Here is a 17,593-nt window from a genome sequence, read left to right as displayed (position 1 = left end):
CCTCTCTGTGCGTCAGGTTGAAATTAGCAGAAGAGTTTACCCGGTGTGGTAACACAGCTAACAGACCAGAGACTGACTGTTTAACACCAGTGGGAGAGAGAAAGCTCAAGGATGTGAAGGCGTTATGCCAGGAGAGTAAAAGAATAAGAAATCTGTGAGTCCGACTATTGAGCAGGAGGTCGGGTCAGGGCATGTGAGGTAAATAACCATTCCTTTTCAAAGTAAAGGATACACAAAGTGAACTTCAGGTGGAGGCCTAACTTGGAGGGTTTATTACTGAAACACTGACAGTCAGGACTGAGAATTGAATCCACCAGGAAAGATTGGGGGAAACAGTGGAGGGAAAGAAGGTTGGAATCACTTTGATGATGAGAAATGAGAGGTCGACAGTTAGCACAAAATTTGTGAAGTCAAAAATCACACAGCACGAGGTTATAGTCCACCTGACAAGCACCTGATGAAGGAGCAGCGCTCTGAAAGCTAGCGCTTCCAAATAAACCTGCTGGACTATAACCTGGTGTTGTGTGATTTTTAATTTTCTAAACCCCAGTCCAACACCGGCACCTCCAAATCACAAAATCTATGGGTAGATTGAAGAGGTGGAAAATGCTTTCAGCCTGTCATGCGGGTTGAATACAGGACACCCTGCTAGCAGCTGTCAGAGGTTGCAAGGTCAGGGTGGTTTTAACGGGGGATTTTAACTTTCAGATTCACTGAGATAAACAAACTGTTATCTGGAGTGTGTGCCACTCAGGATCAATTTTCACTGCAATACATCCCAGAGACAGCAGAGGGCAGGCTGTATTAGAATCGACCATGAGTAATGAGCCAAATTTAGGGAGCAGCCTAATATTGCTGAGCATTTATAGATTTATTACATAAAATGATCGAGTTCAATGTGATCCTTGGAGGAGAGAAACGTGACACAGCTCCTATGATTCAGGATTTCGATCAGGCTGACTCCAGCAGACTGAGACAGAGAGTGTTCTGAGAGAATCTGTTAATGGGGATAGGGACGGATTATCAGTTGGAGGTATTGAAAGAGGAACCTCATGAGATACTGAACGGGTTTATAATCCACAGGGACAAGAGCAAAAATGACCCAAAATTACAAAGGAGGGAAGAGAATATGGAAACCAACAAAATTGAAAGTATTAGACCAGGCCCCACTGAATGGTAAAGGCATAAAGAAACAGCAAAGACTGACAAAACAGAACAGACAGGAGCAACAATGTGAAAGGAATGTGTAAAGAAACCTCAGGGTGATACCAGTGGTTTGGCTAAGTGGGCAGAGAAGGGGCAAATGGGATTCAATCTGAAGAAATGGGAGGTCATGTATTTGGGGAGAACAAGCCTCATTTGTGTAATATCTCCTTGTATCCTGGCATCCAGATATCATTCTTATTAATCCTGGCTGTGTTCTTTCTGTTCCTGAAGTGTGGAGCCCAGATTTGATCACGTCAAAACTGCAAGGGTGGTCCAACGTGGACTTTGTGCGAGTACAGCAGAATTTCTAACCCTTCCTTTTGTAGATATTGGCTGTTGATCAGTCATTTGACAAAAATCATCATGAACAGGTACACTGCAGCTCAAAATCTGGGTTTGGACAGCCACCCCATTAGAATTAGAATTGGCATTATTGTCACAAGAATACAGTGAAAGGTTTTACAAGTCACCACTTATGGCGCCATATTAAGGCCAAAATTGTAGGAATAAATTAGTAAAATAAAGAAATAAAAAGACCTTAATAACTTTGAAACAGAGGATATCAGTCCAGCTGCTCTGTAACTCCTTGCTGTTCTTGATACGACCAAGTGATTCCTAGAATTGTGCAATAAACTAAATGGTATCAGAGAGAACCTTTAGATTATGTTTGGGATATCATCAATGATCTCTCTGATTTTAGAACGAGCTTGCCTACAGAAGGCAGAGGGTCATGGTGGAAGGTTGCTTTTCTGGCTGGAGGTCTGTGCACAGTAGTGTCCTGTAGGAACTGTACTAAGACCTCTGCTGTTTGTGATATACGTAAATGATTTGGATGAAAATGTAGATGGGTAGGTTGATAAGTTCACAGACGACACATATATCGATGGATAGTGTAGAAGGTTGTCAAAGGATACAACAGGATATAGATCAGTTCCAGGTATGGGCAGAGAAATGGAGTTTAATCCGGCAAGTGTGTGAGGTGGTACACTTTGGGAGATCAAATGTTAAAGGAAAGTACATAGTTAATGGCAGGACCCTGAACAATTTTGATGTACAGAGGGATCTTGGGATTTAAGTCCGTAGCTCCCTGAAAGTGCGCACACAAGTAGATAGGGTGGTAATGAAAGTGTACAGCATGCTTGCCTTTATTGGTCAGGGCACTGAGTACAAGAGTCAGGCTGTCAGGATGCAGCTTTATAAGGCTTTGGTTAGACCACACAGAGTATTGCGTTCAACCCTGGTCACCACATGACAAGAAGAATGTGGAGGCTTTGAAGAGATGCTTCCTGCATTAGAAGGCATGGGCTATAAGGAGAGGTTTGACAAACTACGGGTGTTTTCTCTGGAGCAGCTGAGGGGAGACTCGATAAAATTATAAGTTGCATAGATAGGGTTGACAGTCAGAATCTTTTTCCCAGAGTTGAAATGTCTAATACTAGGTGGCATACATTTAAGGTGAGAGCAGGCAAGTTCAAAGGAGATGTTCGGGGCAGGTTTTAGATTAGATTACTTACAGTGTGGAAACAGGCCCTTTGGCCCAACAAGTCCACACCGAACCTCCGAAGAGCAATTCCCCTTATTACCTAACACTACGGCCAATTTAGCATGGCCAATTCACCCTAACCTGCACATCTTCGGACTGTGGGAGGAAACCGGAGCACCCAGAGAAACCCGGGCAGAGAATGTGCAAACTCCACACAGAGAGTTGCCTGAGGCGGGATTTGAACCCAGGTCTCTGGTGCTGTGAGGTAGCAGTGCTAACCACTGTGCCACCGTGCCGCCCAGGTTCTTTTACTGAGAGAGTGGTAGGTATCTGGAATGCGTTGTCAGGGATGGTGGTGGAGGCAGACATGTCGGGCAGTTTAGGCGCTTTTAAATAAGCACATGAAATACAAGGAATGGAGAGATATGAACCAAGGCCAGGCAGAGGGGATTAGTTTAATTTGGCTGAATGTTCAGCACAGCATCATGGGTTCCTGTGCTGTATAGTTCCATGACTTATCTTGAAACCAGGGGATGGAATCCGCCTGATCCGAGGGATATGTTACTCTCTGGGCTACAATTTTCTTTCCTTTTGATGGTGTTAACCTTATCATGGTCTTATCCCTGTTTCAAAGTGCATGCCTTGACAACGTTTGGTATAAACATTTCATCCTCTGTGTTCATGAGTTTCAAGGTTCACTAGGTTAAGTACCGAAACGGAGGGACTTTCTTATAAGGAGAGGTTGAGCAGGCTGGGCCCGTCCTTGTTGGAGTTTATTAGAAAGGGAGGAAACCTGATGACACACATAAGGTTTTCTTGTGGCTTGGAAGGGTATATGTGGAAAGGTTACTTCCCCTTGTGGGAGAGACTGGGACCAAAGGGCATCATCACAGGAGAATGCCAGATCAAGCCAGACATTGGAACCTCTCTATTTAGAGGGTAAGAAATCCATGCAGGAATCATTAAATAGACTAAGGGCCATCTGAGAGACCAATAAAAAGTGGGGTTAAGGTCACAAGTAGATCAGTCATGATCATGTTGAATGAAAGAGCAGGCTCCAGGGGTCAAAATGATTCCTTCCGTTTTTAGTTCTTACGTTCTTATATATGGAACTGCAGCAGGTGGACTGCAGTGGTTCACGAAGGCAACCCTTCACCACCTTCTCCAGGGGCAACTAGGGATGGGCAACAAATGCTGGCCAGTCAGAGACACCCACATCTTACAGTTTAATTTTTATTTTAAAATGTACCTGTCCTAGAAGTGATGATGGGGACAGTGTCAAGCTTTCAAGTTATAAGTGCAGAGGTAGATTTACTTTTAGTTAGAAAGAATAGGGGGAGCTTTATTCTGTGTCTAATCTCATGCTGTTCCTGTCCTGGGAGTATTTTCTGCGAACAGTGTAGAGAGAGCTTTCTTCTGCACCTAATACTGTGGTTCTATGTCCTGGGAGTATTTGATAGGAATAATGCCAAGGGAGTTTCACTCTTTATCTAACCCCATGCTATCCCTGTCCTAGGACTGTTAGACATAGGACAGTGTCGAGAGAGCTTTACTCTTTATCTAACCCCATGCTGTGCTGTCCTGGAGTGTTTGATGGGGAACTGTGTAGAGAGAGCTTCATTCTGTATATAACCCCATGCTGTCCCTGTCCTGGGACTATTTGACAGGGGACAGTGTCAAGGCAGTTTTACTCTGTAACTAATCCCGCGCTGTCTACATAGACTCATAGAGATGTACAGCATGGAAACAGAACCTTCGGTCCAACCCGTCCATGCCGACCAGATATCCCAACCCAATCTAGTCCCATCTGCCAGCACCCGGCCCATATTCCTCCAAACCCTTCCTATTCATATACCCATCCAGATGCCTCTTAAATGTTGCAATTGTACCAGTCTCTGTTTGTTGGGGGACTGTGTGGAGCTGGCTATACTTTGCACCTAACCCCATGCTGTCCCTGTCCTGGGAGTATTTGATGGGCACAGTGATGAGGGAGCTTTACTTTCAATTTGAGAGTGTACAGGGAACTTTACTTTCAGCTTAAAAGAGTTGAACGAGCTGAGCATCCATATCTAACGCTGTGTTGCCCCTGTCCTGAGTGTCTTCAGTGGTGACAAGTGTTTACTTTCAGTTTTTAAAATGTAGAGAGAGCTTGACTTTCTGTCTGCGTTCGGTTTAAATTAGAAGCTGTGTCAGTGCCTCGACCCTTCAGGATAATGCTGCCACCTGCTGATGAGCAAGTTTCGAACATGGTTAACTGGGCACGAACAGTGCACTTACTGGGAATTCCTGACACCAGTTTGAGGGGTCTAAGCACACGGACGGCCCTCAGGGTTCGCAGATTGAAGTGTGTCGCTGCTGTTGCCAGGAGCCTGGAAGCAGAAAAGGAGAGAGAGAGAGAGAGAGAGTTCATTAGTGTGCCTTGCAAGTCCCTTCAATAGTAGCTCATCAAGGGGCAGGCTGCATTCACCTTTCTCCACCTGACACTCAGTGAATTAATCAAAGCCAGCAGCGCTGAGTGTTGGACTGCACCCTTGAATTTGAGTTGGTGATGATGGAGACTGAGAGCCTGTGTTTGCAGAGATATTAATCACTCCTGCTGCGGTGACACTCTCCCCCAGTCACCATACCTCTTTGTGCAACACCTTCTGCCGACACTGCTCCTGAACTCTGCTGGTTTCCTCACCCAGGAAACTAGATTTCCAACCCCAAATGCCAGCCATCTGTCAGGTTTGCTTGTCCCTTCAAACACCCTGACATTTACCCCTCCGACCCTCCCGCACCGAACAACCAGCTCCCTGCATTCTCACGACTAACATCAAGGCTCATCATCTCACACATGGACTCATTCCTGACCACAGCCTCCGAAGATTGGGACATGGGGGAGGCAGGGCTGCCTTATGAAGGTGAGATTAGATTCCCTACAGTGTGGAAACAGTCCCTTCGGCCCAACAAGTCCATACCCACCCCTCCGGAGAGCAACCCACCCAGACCCATTCCCCTACATTTACCCCTGTACCTAACACTACAGGCAATTTAGCATGGCTAATTCACCTGACCTGCACATCTTTGGACTGTGAGAGGAAACCGGAGCACCCGGAGGAAATCCACGCAGACACGGGGAGAATGTGCAAAGGTCCGCACAGACAGTCGCCCAAGGTGGGAATTGAACCTGGGATCCTGGCACTGTGAGGCAGCAGTGCTAACCATTAAGCCACCGTGCCGCCCCCACGAGGCTTGTATTCAGTGGAGTTGAGTAGAATGGTGGAGGAGTTCTCAGAGAAACCGATAAAATTCAAACTGGATGAGACAAGGTAATCACAGGAAGGAGCTCGGAAACAGAGGTCACAGTTTAAGGACATGGCATTGGCCGTTTAGAATTGAAATGAGGAGAATTGTCTTCACCCTGAGAATGCTGAGCCCATGGAATTCTCTGCCACAGAATGTAGTTGAAGCCAAAACATTGAATGTTCACAAGAAGGAGTTAGATATAGTTTTTAGGGGTAAAGGGATCAAAAAGCATCGGGGAGAAAGTGGGAGCAGGGGGCTGAGTTGGATGATCAGCCATGACCACACTGAATGACTGAACAGGTTAGGAGAGATGAATGGCTTGTTCTAGCATTCCAGCTTGTTCTAGCATTCAATCAATTTGGGGCAGATGTGTATCCAAATGAACTTCATTTTTCTATCACTCTTCCACAAGCTAATGAAACTCTTTCCCAAGAAAAGTGCAAGCTCCCCAGACCTCCAACACCCCCAGCTTTTTAACCATTTGCCAACTGCTTTTTGGGACAGTGAGTTCCAGATCTTCACCAGCTTTTGTCGAACTGAAGCGCTACATGGGACATCCTGGCAAACAGCCTGACTCAAACTTTAAACTGCCATCAGCCTCTTCTGAATGTTGTCCCTACAAAGAAGGGCTCCTCAGTCTCAGCCCCATCAAATGTCTCATTCAAGTCAGCTATTTATTGTTCATTTGAAAGGAAATGCAAAGCTAGCCTCTACAACATGTTCTTCCAATCGGGATCTTTTCATCCCAAGACAGACCTCAATAACTTTAAGCTGAAGTTTCTCCACAGCTTTGGAGAATAGTTTTATTTATTCATTCATTTTGTGGGATGTGGCTTGCCAGCATTTATTGCCTGTCCCTAGTTGCCCTTGAGAAGGTGGTGGTGAGCTGCCATCTTGAAACGCTGCAGTGCCCTTGCTGTGGGTTTCCCCCACAATGCCATTAGGGAGGGGTTTCCAGGATTTTGTCCCAGCGACAGCAAAGAAATTCCACGTGAGGATGGTGAGTGGCTTGAAGGGGGACTTGAAGATGGTGTTGCTCCCATGTAGGTACTGCCCTTATCCTGCTAGATGGAAGTGGTCATGTGTTCGGAAGGTGCTATGAGAATCTTTGGTGAAGTTCTGGAGTACATCGTGCATATAGTAAACACTGCTGCTACTGAGCAACGCTGGCAGATGGAATGAATGTTTGTGGATGCAGTGCCAGTCAAATGGGCTGCTTTGTCCCGGATGGTGTTGAGCTTCTTGAGAGACATTGGGGCTGCACTCATCGAGGGAAGTGGGGACTATTCCATCACACCCCTGACTTGTGCCTTGTAGATGGTGGACAGGCTTTCGGGAGTTACTTGCCACAGTATTCCTCGACTCTGACCTGGGTCTGGTAGCCACTGCTTTTATGTGGTGAGTTCTTTTGAGTTTCTGATAGCTCCCAGGATGTTGACAGTGGGAATTCAGTGATGGTAACACCACTGAATTTCAAGGGGTGGTGGTTAGATTGTCTCCTATTGGTGATGGTCATAGCCTGGCATTTATGTGGTCTGAATGATACTTGCTACTTGTCAGCCCAAGATATTGTCCAGATCTTGATACATTTGGACATGGTCTGCTTCAGTATCTGCGGAGTCGCGAATGGTGTTGAGCATTGTGCAATCATTGGTGAACATCTCCATTTCTGTTGGAGGGAAGGTCATTGATGAAGCAGCTGAAGACAGTTGGGCCGAGGACACTACCCTGAGGAACTCCTGTAGAGATGTCCTGGAGCTGAGATGACTGACCACCATCATCCTACGTGTCCTATGGTTCTAACCACTGGAGAGCTTTCCCCCAATACCCACTGATTCCAGTTGTGCCAGGGTCCTTCATGCCACACTTGGTTGAATGCAGCCTTGATGTCAAGGGATGTTACTCTCCCCTCCCCTCTGGAATCCAACTCTTTTGTCCATGTTTGAACCAAGGCTGTAATGAGGTCAGGAGCTGAGTGACCCTGGCGGAACCCAAACTGGGTGTCACCGAGCAGGTTATTGCTGAGCAGGTGCTGCTTGATAGTGCAGTTGATGACAACTTCCATCATTCTTCTGATGACTGAAAGTTGACTGATGGGGCAGTAATTGGCTGGGTTGGATTTGTCCTTTTTTTTAATGTACAAGACATACTTGGGCAATTTTCCATATTGTTGGGTTGATGCCCATGTTGTAAGTGTACTGGGACAGCTTGGCTAAGGAAGCGACAAATTCTGGACCACAAATCTTTGGTACTATCGCTGGGATGTTATCAGGGCCCATAGCTTTTGCAATACCCAGTGCCTCCGACAGTTTCTTGATATCACGTGGAGTGAATTGAAATGGCTGAAGATTGATATCTGTAACGCTGGAGATGGATCATCCACTCAGCACTTCTGGCTGAAGATTGCTGCGAAAGCTTCAGCCTTATCTTTTGCCCTGATGTGCTGGGCTCTTCCATCATTGAGGATGGGGATATTTGTGGAGTCTCCTCATCCAGTGAGATGTTTAATCGTCCACCACCACTCATGACTGGACGTGACAGGACTGCAGAGCTTAGATCTGACCCGTTGGTTGTGGGATCACTAAGTTCTGTCTATCACTTGCTGCTTCTGCTGTTTGGCAAGTAGTTCAGTTTGGTGGCTTCAACACATGGGCAGCTCATCTTCACGCATGCCTGGTGCTGCCCCTGACATGCCCTCCTGAATTCTCCATTTATCCAGGGTTGACGGCCATGGCTTGAGTGGGGGATATGCTGGACCATGAGGTTACAGATTGTGCTGGAGTACAAGTTCTGCTGCTGTTGGTGACCCACTTCATGGATGCCCAGTCTGGAGTTGCTAGATCTATTCGAAGTCTGCCCCGTTTAGCACGGTGATGGTGCCACACAACACTATAAAGGTTATTCTCAATGTGAAGGTGGGACTTCATCTCCACAAGGCCAGTGCAGTGGTCACCCTTACTGATACGGTCATGGACAGATGCATCCACAGCTGGCAGATTTGTAAGAATGAGGTCAAGTATGTTTTTCCCTCTTGTTAGTTCCCTCACCACCTGCCGCAGACCCAGTTTAGCAGCAACTGGCTCTGGAGTCACTTGTAGGGCAGCCCAGATGAAGATGGTCAATTGCCTTCCCTGAATGACATTCGTGAACCAGATGGGTTTTTCCAACAATTGACAATCATTTCATGGTCATCAGTAGATTCTTAATTCCAGATTTTATGGGTTTTTAAAAAAAAATTCAATTCCATCATCTGCTGTTGCAGAATTCAAACGTGGTTCACCAGAATACTGTCTGAATCTCTGGGTTAATAGTCTCACAATAATACCATTAGGTCATCACCTTGCCAAACCCCATACGTGGGGAGAAATATGGAATATTGGGGGATATGGCGAAAAGGTCAGGTAGTGGAATTGAGGGAGAGGGGTAGAAGGTGAAGTAGTGGGATCGAGGGAAATGGGGAGGTGAGGAGACAGGATTGAGGCATATGGAGTAAAGATGAGGTGGTGGGATTGAGGGAGAAAGGGAGACGGTGAGGAGATGGGATTGAAGGAGACAGGGAGAAAGTAAGGAGGTGGGATTGAGGGATACAGGGAGAAGGTGATTATAGCGGGTGATCCAAAATTGGAAAGAAGCTGAGTTGGTTGGTTGGGGAAGTACAAGGTGACAAAATAGGGAGAAGCTGTGGATGGATTTAAAGGTAAGTAAGCTTTGGGAATCACGTCATCTCTTGAAGCCAGCTCTTCTGTGCACAATTGGATCAAGATTGTAATGAGTCTGAAGCAGGCAGAACTCAAACTGAGCACTGGTGATCAGGTTCTTGCTGAGGAAGTGCTGCTCAATCACATTACCAATGACATTTTCCATCAATTTGCTAAGAATGACAGTAGTCTAATGAGGCCAGTTTGCATTTTCCAGCTTTTTCCACATGGTTGGGTAGATGCCAGTGTTGTAGCTGTACTCATGGTGGTGATGACGGTTGCCATGGTAATGACTGCTACATTGCTGCTGATGGTGGTTGCAGTGCTGGTAATGAGTGGTAATGATGGTTGCAGTGGTGGCGATGATTGTGGTGTTGGTACTGGTTGTGGTGAGAGTGATTGCAGCGGTGATGATGTTGCCGTGGTGGTGGTTAAAGTGGTAGAGTTGATGTTGACAGTGATCATGATAGTGATGGTTGCAATGGTATGTTGATATTGATCATGTGGTGATGGTTATAGTTGTACGTTTGATGTTTATCGTAGTGGTAATGGTTACAGTGGTATATTGATGGTGTTTGTGGTGGTGGTGGTTACAGTGTTGATGTTGTGGTGATCATGGTAGTGGTGGTAGCTACATTGGTAGTGATACGTTGACGGTGATTATGGCTTTGGTGATTACAGTGGTAATGTTTATAGGGATTGTGGTGTTGGTGGTTACAGTGGTAATGTTTATAGGGATTGTGGTGTTGGTGGTTACAGTGATAATGTTTATTGGGATTGTGGTGTTACTGGTTACAGTGGTAACGTTCACAGGGATTGTGGTGTTGGTGGTTACGTGGTAATGATTATAGGGATTGTGGTGTTACTGGTTACAGTGGTAATGTTCACAGGGATTGTGGTGTTGGTGGTTACAGTGGTAATATTTACAGTGATTGTGGTGTTGGTGATTACAGTGGTAATGTTTATAGGGATTGTGGTGTTACTGGTTACAGTGATAATGTTTATTGGGATTGTGGTGTTACTGGTTACAGTGGTAATATTTACAGTGATTGTGGCATTGGTGGTTACAGTGGTAATGTTTATAGGGATTGTGGTTACAGTGGTAATGTTCATAGGGATTGCGGTTACAGTGGTAATGTTCATCATGATTGTGGTTACAGTGGTAATGTTTATAGGGATTGTGGTTAAAAAGGTAATGTTCATAGTGATTGTGGTTACAGTGGTAATGTTCATAGGGATTGCGGTTACAGTGGTAATATTCATAGTGATTGCGGTTACACTGGTAATGTTTGTAGGGATTGTGGTTACACTGGTAATGTACATAGTGATTGTGGTTACAGTGGTAATGTTTATAGGGACTGTGGTTACGGTGGTAATGTTCATAGTGATTGTGGTTACAGTGGTAATGTTTATAGGGATTGCAGTTACACTGGTAATGCTCATAGTGATTGCGGTTACACTGGTAATGTTTATAGGGATTGTGGTTACACTGGTAATGTACATAGGGATTGCGGTTACAGTGGTAATGTTCATAGGGATTGCGGTTACACTGGTAATGTTTATAGGGATTGCGGTTACGGTGGTAATGTTTATAGGGATTGTGGTTACGGTGGTAATGTTTATAGGGATTGTGGTTACACTGGTAATGTTCATAGTGATTGTGGTTACAGTGATAATGTTTATAGGGATTGTGGTTACAGTGGTAATGTTTATAGGGATTGTGGTTATGGTGGTAATGTTCATAGTGATTGCGGTTACAGTGGTAATGTTTATAGGGATTGCGGTTACGGTGGTAATGTTCATAGTGATTGCGGTTACGATGGTAATGTTTATAGGGATTGCGGTTACGGTGGTAATGTTTATAGGGATTGTGGTTACGGTGGTAATGTTTATAGGGATTGCGGTTGCGGTGGTAATGTTCATAGTGATTACGGTTACGGTGGTAATGTTCATAGGGATTGTGGTTACGGTGGTAATGTTAATAGGGATTGCGGTTATGGTGGTAATGTTCATAGGGATTACGGTTACGGTGGTAATGTTTATAGGGATTGTGGTGTTGGTGGTTACAGTGGTAGCATTGATGCTGAAGGTGATTATAGTGTTGACAATGGTGATGATGAAACAAATGTTAGCTGGTCACATGAGACTGAAGAGTGTAGAAGGGTTTGCGGAACATCCAAACTGAACAGCAGCTGAACAAGCTGGTCCCATAGGGAACGAATGTTACTGAACATTAACTGCATTATTTAACATCCTGTTGTCTCTGTGACAGACAATTCCTTTCATTTCATCTCCCTCATGGCCTCCCATAAACACCATAAGTAAAGCAGAAAAACATCTTCCGTTGTTTAATTTTATATTCTCTTGCCTTGAGGGACATCTGTCAGTTTGAGGGATTCTTTGAGCACTGTTTGCTTTATGTGCATTCTAACCTGGTCAACCACCTCAGGCGCTCCTCATTGCAAGATGTTAAATATTGACGAGGTTTTGAAAGGCCACTCATTAGAGTCCCCTGGGCTCATTCAGTTTGATGCTTCTTAGAATGATTATTTTTACCATTTGTCACAGTATGGCTCCAGGCTGTCTGTATGTATCTATCTCTCTCTCTCTCTCTCTCCCCCCCTTCCTCTTCTTTCTCTTTCTGTATTTTCCCATTTACTTGATCTGTGATTGTTTTGGTCAAGATTAAATACTCACAACTTGTCCCACTGAGTTAAATTGATTCACAGACCACTCCAGCGAGTGGCTCCCAATGATTTAGCCACCAATCTCCGTGAATTACTGAGACACGCATTCTCAGACAGGCTGGCTTTGAGATTAACTGTTAAATCAATTAGCCTTCTGGTCCCCAAAGTAGGGGGTTTTGCTCTTTGCCTTGAGCAGATTTAAAGTGGTAAGATTGAGAGATCTGATAAAAATCTGCAAGTACAGCACTAGGGTGTCAGTCATGGAGATCTAGAGCACAGGCCAATGGCCTTTGGCCCACTGCATCTGTACCAATCAGAAACAGCCACCTGCCTATTCTAATCCCATTTCTCAGCACTTGGTCCATAGCCTTGTATGCCTTGGCATCATAAATTCACATCTAAATGCTTCTTCAATGTGATGAGGGTTTCTGTCTCTCCTACCCTGACAGGCAATAAGATCCAGATTCCCACCACCACCTGGGTGGAAATGTTCTTCCTCACATTTTCACGAAACCTCCTGTTCCTTACGTTAAATATATGATCCTAGTCATTGATCCCTCCATCAAGGGGAAAGGTTCCTTCATACCTACTTTGTCTATTCCTCTCATAATTTTCTACACCTCAGTCATGTCCCCTCCCAATCTCCTCTGCTCCATGGAAAACAACTCCAGTCTGTCCAATCTCTCCTCATAATGAAACTCTCCAGCCCAGGCACCATCCTGGTAAATCTCCTCTGCACCCTCTCCAGCGATATCACACCCTCCCATGTCATGGATTCCAGAACTGCACATAGCGACACCAGCTGTGCAAAAGTGAGGATTGCAGATGCTGGAGATCAGAGTCGAGAGTGCGGGGCTGGGAAATCACAGCAGGTCAGGCAGCATCCAAGGAGCAGGTGGTTTGACATCCTGATGAAGGGCTTTTGCCTGAAACGTCAATTTTCCTGCTCCTCGGATGCTGCCTGACCTGCTGTGCTTTTCCAGCAGCACACTCTCAAGTCCAGCTGTGGCCTAACCAATGTTTTATATAGTTCCATCATCACCTCCCTGCTCTTAAACTCTTTTCCTCGGCTAATAAAGGCAAGTATCCAGTATACCTTCTTCAGTACTTTATCCATGTGCCCTGATACACACACACACACACACACACACACACACACACACACACACACACACACACACACACACACACACACACACACACACACACACACACACACACACACACACACACACACACACACCAACGTACTCAAGCACCTGTTGTGGAGTTTGATACAAAAAAAACCTCTTAGCCCAGGAAGGCAAGCTGAAGAGGTCTGGTAGTGGGCCTTCCAGATACAGAAGGGAGTGGGAAAAGAAAGGGAAGGAGTTGAGCCTCAACTACAGAGAGGAAAGAAAGATCAAATTGAATCACCCATGCCTGCAGTCACAGTTATAATGAAGCTCTACAAGGAATAATGGCAATGCTGGAGTTTGCAATGAGTAACCTTTCTTGCATCTGACGATTCAGTTAGAGGGAAGTAGAACTTATTAGAACTCAGTGTGTAACGCACAAACTTCCAATACTGATTCCAAAATGTCACACCAATCAGTGTTTCACAGCCGTTTCCTTTTCAATCTAATTCTCCCCCACTGATTCCTCTTATATTCAGCTCAGTCTTCGCTTCTTTCTCTTTTGCTCTTGTCTCTCATTCCGACGTCTCCCTTTCTCTCATTTTGGCTCTTTACTTTCTGCTCCCTGTATGCCTGTCTCTCGTGATGCTTCACTCTTCGGACATTATACGTGAAAGGTAAAACTGTGCAGCGTTAAGGGGAACAGGGAGTGGGCACTTGGGACTCAGTTGATACTAGTGCCAAAGGTCTGGATGTGGAAAGTGAACGTACAATTGGCAAGTTTGAAGATGACAGAAAAATATGTGGGGAAACAAGTGTGAGGATGAAACAGAGTCCGCAAGGGGAAACACACAGATTAAAGGAACGATAAAATTAGCAGATGGAATATAATCTGGGGAAATGTGAGGTTACGCACTTTGGTTGGAAGAATAGAGGAGCTAAGTATTAGTTGAAGGGAGCAAGACTGCAGAAAGCTGCAGGACAGAAGGTTTAGGGAATCCTTGTCCAAGAAATACAAAAAAAGCATCCAAATTCAGTGGGTAATAGGAAAGGCAAGTGGAATGTTGGTCCTAATTTCAAAGGCAATGGACTATAAAACATTACTGAAGTTTTACCAAAACCATACCTGTATACTATAAGAGTTTTGGGGCCCTTTATCTAAAGGAAGATAGACTGGCAATGTCCACTTGGCCAATCCCAGGTATGGAGGGAGTGTCTTACGAGGAGAAATTGAGTAGGTTGGGCGTGTGCTCTATGCACTTCACAAGAATGAGAGGTGACCTTATTGAAAGATTCTGATGGAACTTGACAGTGTAGATGTGGAGAGGTTGTTTCCCTTTGAGGGAGAGAGTAGGACCAGAGTGCATTATCTCAGAAGATGTGGTCGCCCACTTAAGACAGAGCTGAGGAGGAATTTCTTCCCTCAGAGGGGAATGATTCTTCACCGCAAACAGCTGTCAAGCTGAGAGAAACAGATTTCTAATCAGTAAGCGAGTCAAGGGTTATAGGGAAAACAAAGGTAAGTGGAGTTGAAGATTGTCAGATCTGCCACGATCTCATTGAATAGCTGAGCAGATTTGATGGGCAGAACGGCTTACACCTGCTCCTAACTCTCATCATTTTGATGGTCTGTGAACCTCTGTCTGGACTGCATCACTCCCTCAGTCTCTTTCTCTTTGCTTTGACAATCAAGCGATTTGACACAAAAAAAATGTGAACAAAATAATGGACGGTTACCTGGCAGCCAAGGCATCTCCATGGCGATCAGCTGCATGAATTGCAGGCTGCCAGGGTTGGGTGACATCTGAACGACTGGAATGCTAAGCACTGGGAACAGGGTAACAGAGTATTGTTCCCTGAGCTCTCGAATGAATGCCCCCATCCCCCCCCTCCATTCCACAACCAGGTTGTGCCTTAGAGTTTGCTGAAGCACTGTTGTCGGGACGGGCAATTAGCACATGTCATGTTGTGGCCTTCTCATTTCAGTCACTGTAATTAGCTCATTGACATCTTCCTTCAGTGACCTGTATGAGGTCAACGATTGCTCCTGCTGTGGCATGAAAAACGCACTGCCATTTTTCACAAGCTCACTGACGACACCCTGGTCCACCTCACCCATCCATCCTCCTCACATCTCAACTGCCTTGAAGCTGTCACATCACTCACCTGGCTTCTAGAACGAGGTGAGTCGAGAAAAGCAAGTCACACTGGATGTCAGAGATCTGAACAAACAGAGATAACTGCTGGAGAAATTCAGCAGGTATCTGTGGAGAGTTTTCCGGCATTCTCTGTGGATGGATTAGATACTTCCTCTTGCTAACTATTAGGAAGAGCTAAGTCTTCAGTCCCTTTCTGACTTTATTTCCTGGTTGGAGAAAGTGAGGGCTGAAGAATTCCTGAAGAAGGGCTCATGCCCGAAACATCGATTCTCCTGCTCCTTGGATGCTGCCTGACCTGCTGCACTTTTCCAGCAACACATTTTCAGCTCTTTATTTCCTGGTCATCAGTTTCACCCTCCACAGCCTACTCCAGCCATTGTGGGCAGTGGAACCAGTCTATCTATGTACATAGTGGCCTATTTGACAGAGATGAGCTCCTCACTACATATCCACCTCATTGTTTGAGGAGGGGACATGGTGGCTCAGTGGTTAGCACTGCTGTCTCACAGTACCAGTGACCCAGGTTCAAGTCCACCCTCAGGTGATGTCTTTGTGGAGTTTGTACTTGTCCACGTATGTTTCCTCCCACAGTCCAACGGTGTGCAGGTTAGGTGGATTGGCTATGCTAAATTGCCCTGTAGTATCCTGGAATGTGTAGGTTATGTGGATTAGCCATGAGAAATGCAAGGTTATGGGAATAGAGTAGGTGGGATACTCTTTGGAGAGTCAGTTCAGACTGAACGAGCAAAATGACCTCTTTCCATACTGTAGGAATTTTATGATAACTGGAAACTGTCTGTCCCCATAATGGATCCATTTTCTCACCTCCATATCTGCTCCTTTGCTCCCCCACAGCTTTGACTTTTCCAATCGCTTCTCACAATCCTCAAGCATCAAGCTACCCAGGTCTCTGCTCCTGTTGCAATATGGTCATTCAGTCAACATTACTGTGCTTGCTGAGCTGCACTGGCTCCCAGTTGCCGCCACACAAAACCTCTCACCCTTGTGTTCATGCGCCACCTTCTGATCGTTGAATTCTCCACCAACCGCGGAGCTCTCTGATGTATTGGCACTCTGCCAGTTCTGATCTCTCGTTGACGTTTTTGCTCAGTCGTTTAAATATTACCTCACACAGCTTGTGCAAACATACAAACTAGAAGCAGTAGACCATGAGGTGCTTCACTGTTCAGTAAAGATTGTGTTTGTTTCTGTACTGAACCTAACTAACACTCCATTCCCCAACTGAACAAGAATCCATCCATTGTGGTCTTCAAAATATTCAATGACTCTGCCACTCTCTGAGGCACAGAGTTCCAAAGTCGAACAACTCTCAAGAAGAAAAAACAATCCCTCATCTCTGTTCTGAAAACTGACCCATTACCGTAAAACAGTGCTCCCTAGTTCGGGACTGACCCACGAAAGCAAACACCCTTTCCACATCCACCTTGTCAAGCCCATTCAGGATCTCATACACTGCAATCAAATCACCCCTTGATCACCTAAACCCCAGTGGAAACAAGCCTAATCTGTCCAACCTTTTCTCATAAGACAACCCAGTCACTCCAGGTTCCAATCTAAATCTCTGTTGAGTCATCTCAAATGTACTTAAATCCTTTCTTAAATAAGGAGACCTAAACAACACACGGTATACAAGATGCGGTCTCACCAATGCCCTGTATAACTGACGCAGAACATCCTTAACACTTTGTCTAGTTCCTCACATAATAAAGGATAACGTCCCATTCATCATCTTGATAATGTCTAGTATCCACATACTTTCTGTGATTCACACACTGGAACATCTAGATCCCTCCAAATTCTGTCATCACTCTCCATTTAAGTAATCCCCTGCATTTTCATTCTCCCAGCCAAAGGGAACAGCTCCACATTTTCCCACATTACGCTCCATCTGCCAGATGTTTTGCTCACTCACTCAACCTACCCACAGCCATCTGCA

At 45.3% G+C, this 17,593-nt stretch overlaps 1 protein-coding gene across 1 annotated transcript in view; it reads right to left on the bottom strand.

Annotated features, from left to right (window-relative positions):
* Positions 1–17,593, bottom strand: part of LOC122554086 (putative voltage-dependent R-type calcium channel subunit alpha-1E) — a 1,472,327-nt gene that overhangs the window by 1,197,239 nt on the left and 257,495 nt on the right. Inside the window, exon 6 of the mRNA XM_087990243.1 lies at positions 4,967–5,058. Within this exon, the coding sequence (XP_087846369.1) occupies positions 4,967–5,058 (92 nt within the window). The remainder of the gene's footprint in view (positions 1–4,966; positions 5,059–17,593) is intronic.

Source organism: Chiloscyllium plagiosum, unplaced genomic scaffold (genome assembly GCF_037043375.1).
Source record: "Chiloscyllium plagiosum isolate Xiang-an unplaced genomic scaffold, Cpla_swu_hap1 HiC_scaffold_9, whole genome shotgun sequence".
NCBI classification, from domain to species: Eukaryota; Metazoa; Chordata; class Chondrichthyes; order Orectolobiformes; family Hemiscylliidae; genus Chiloscyllium; species Chiloscyllium plagiosum.
This window is presented reverse-complemented; position numbering and strand designations above follow the sequence as displayed.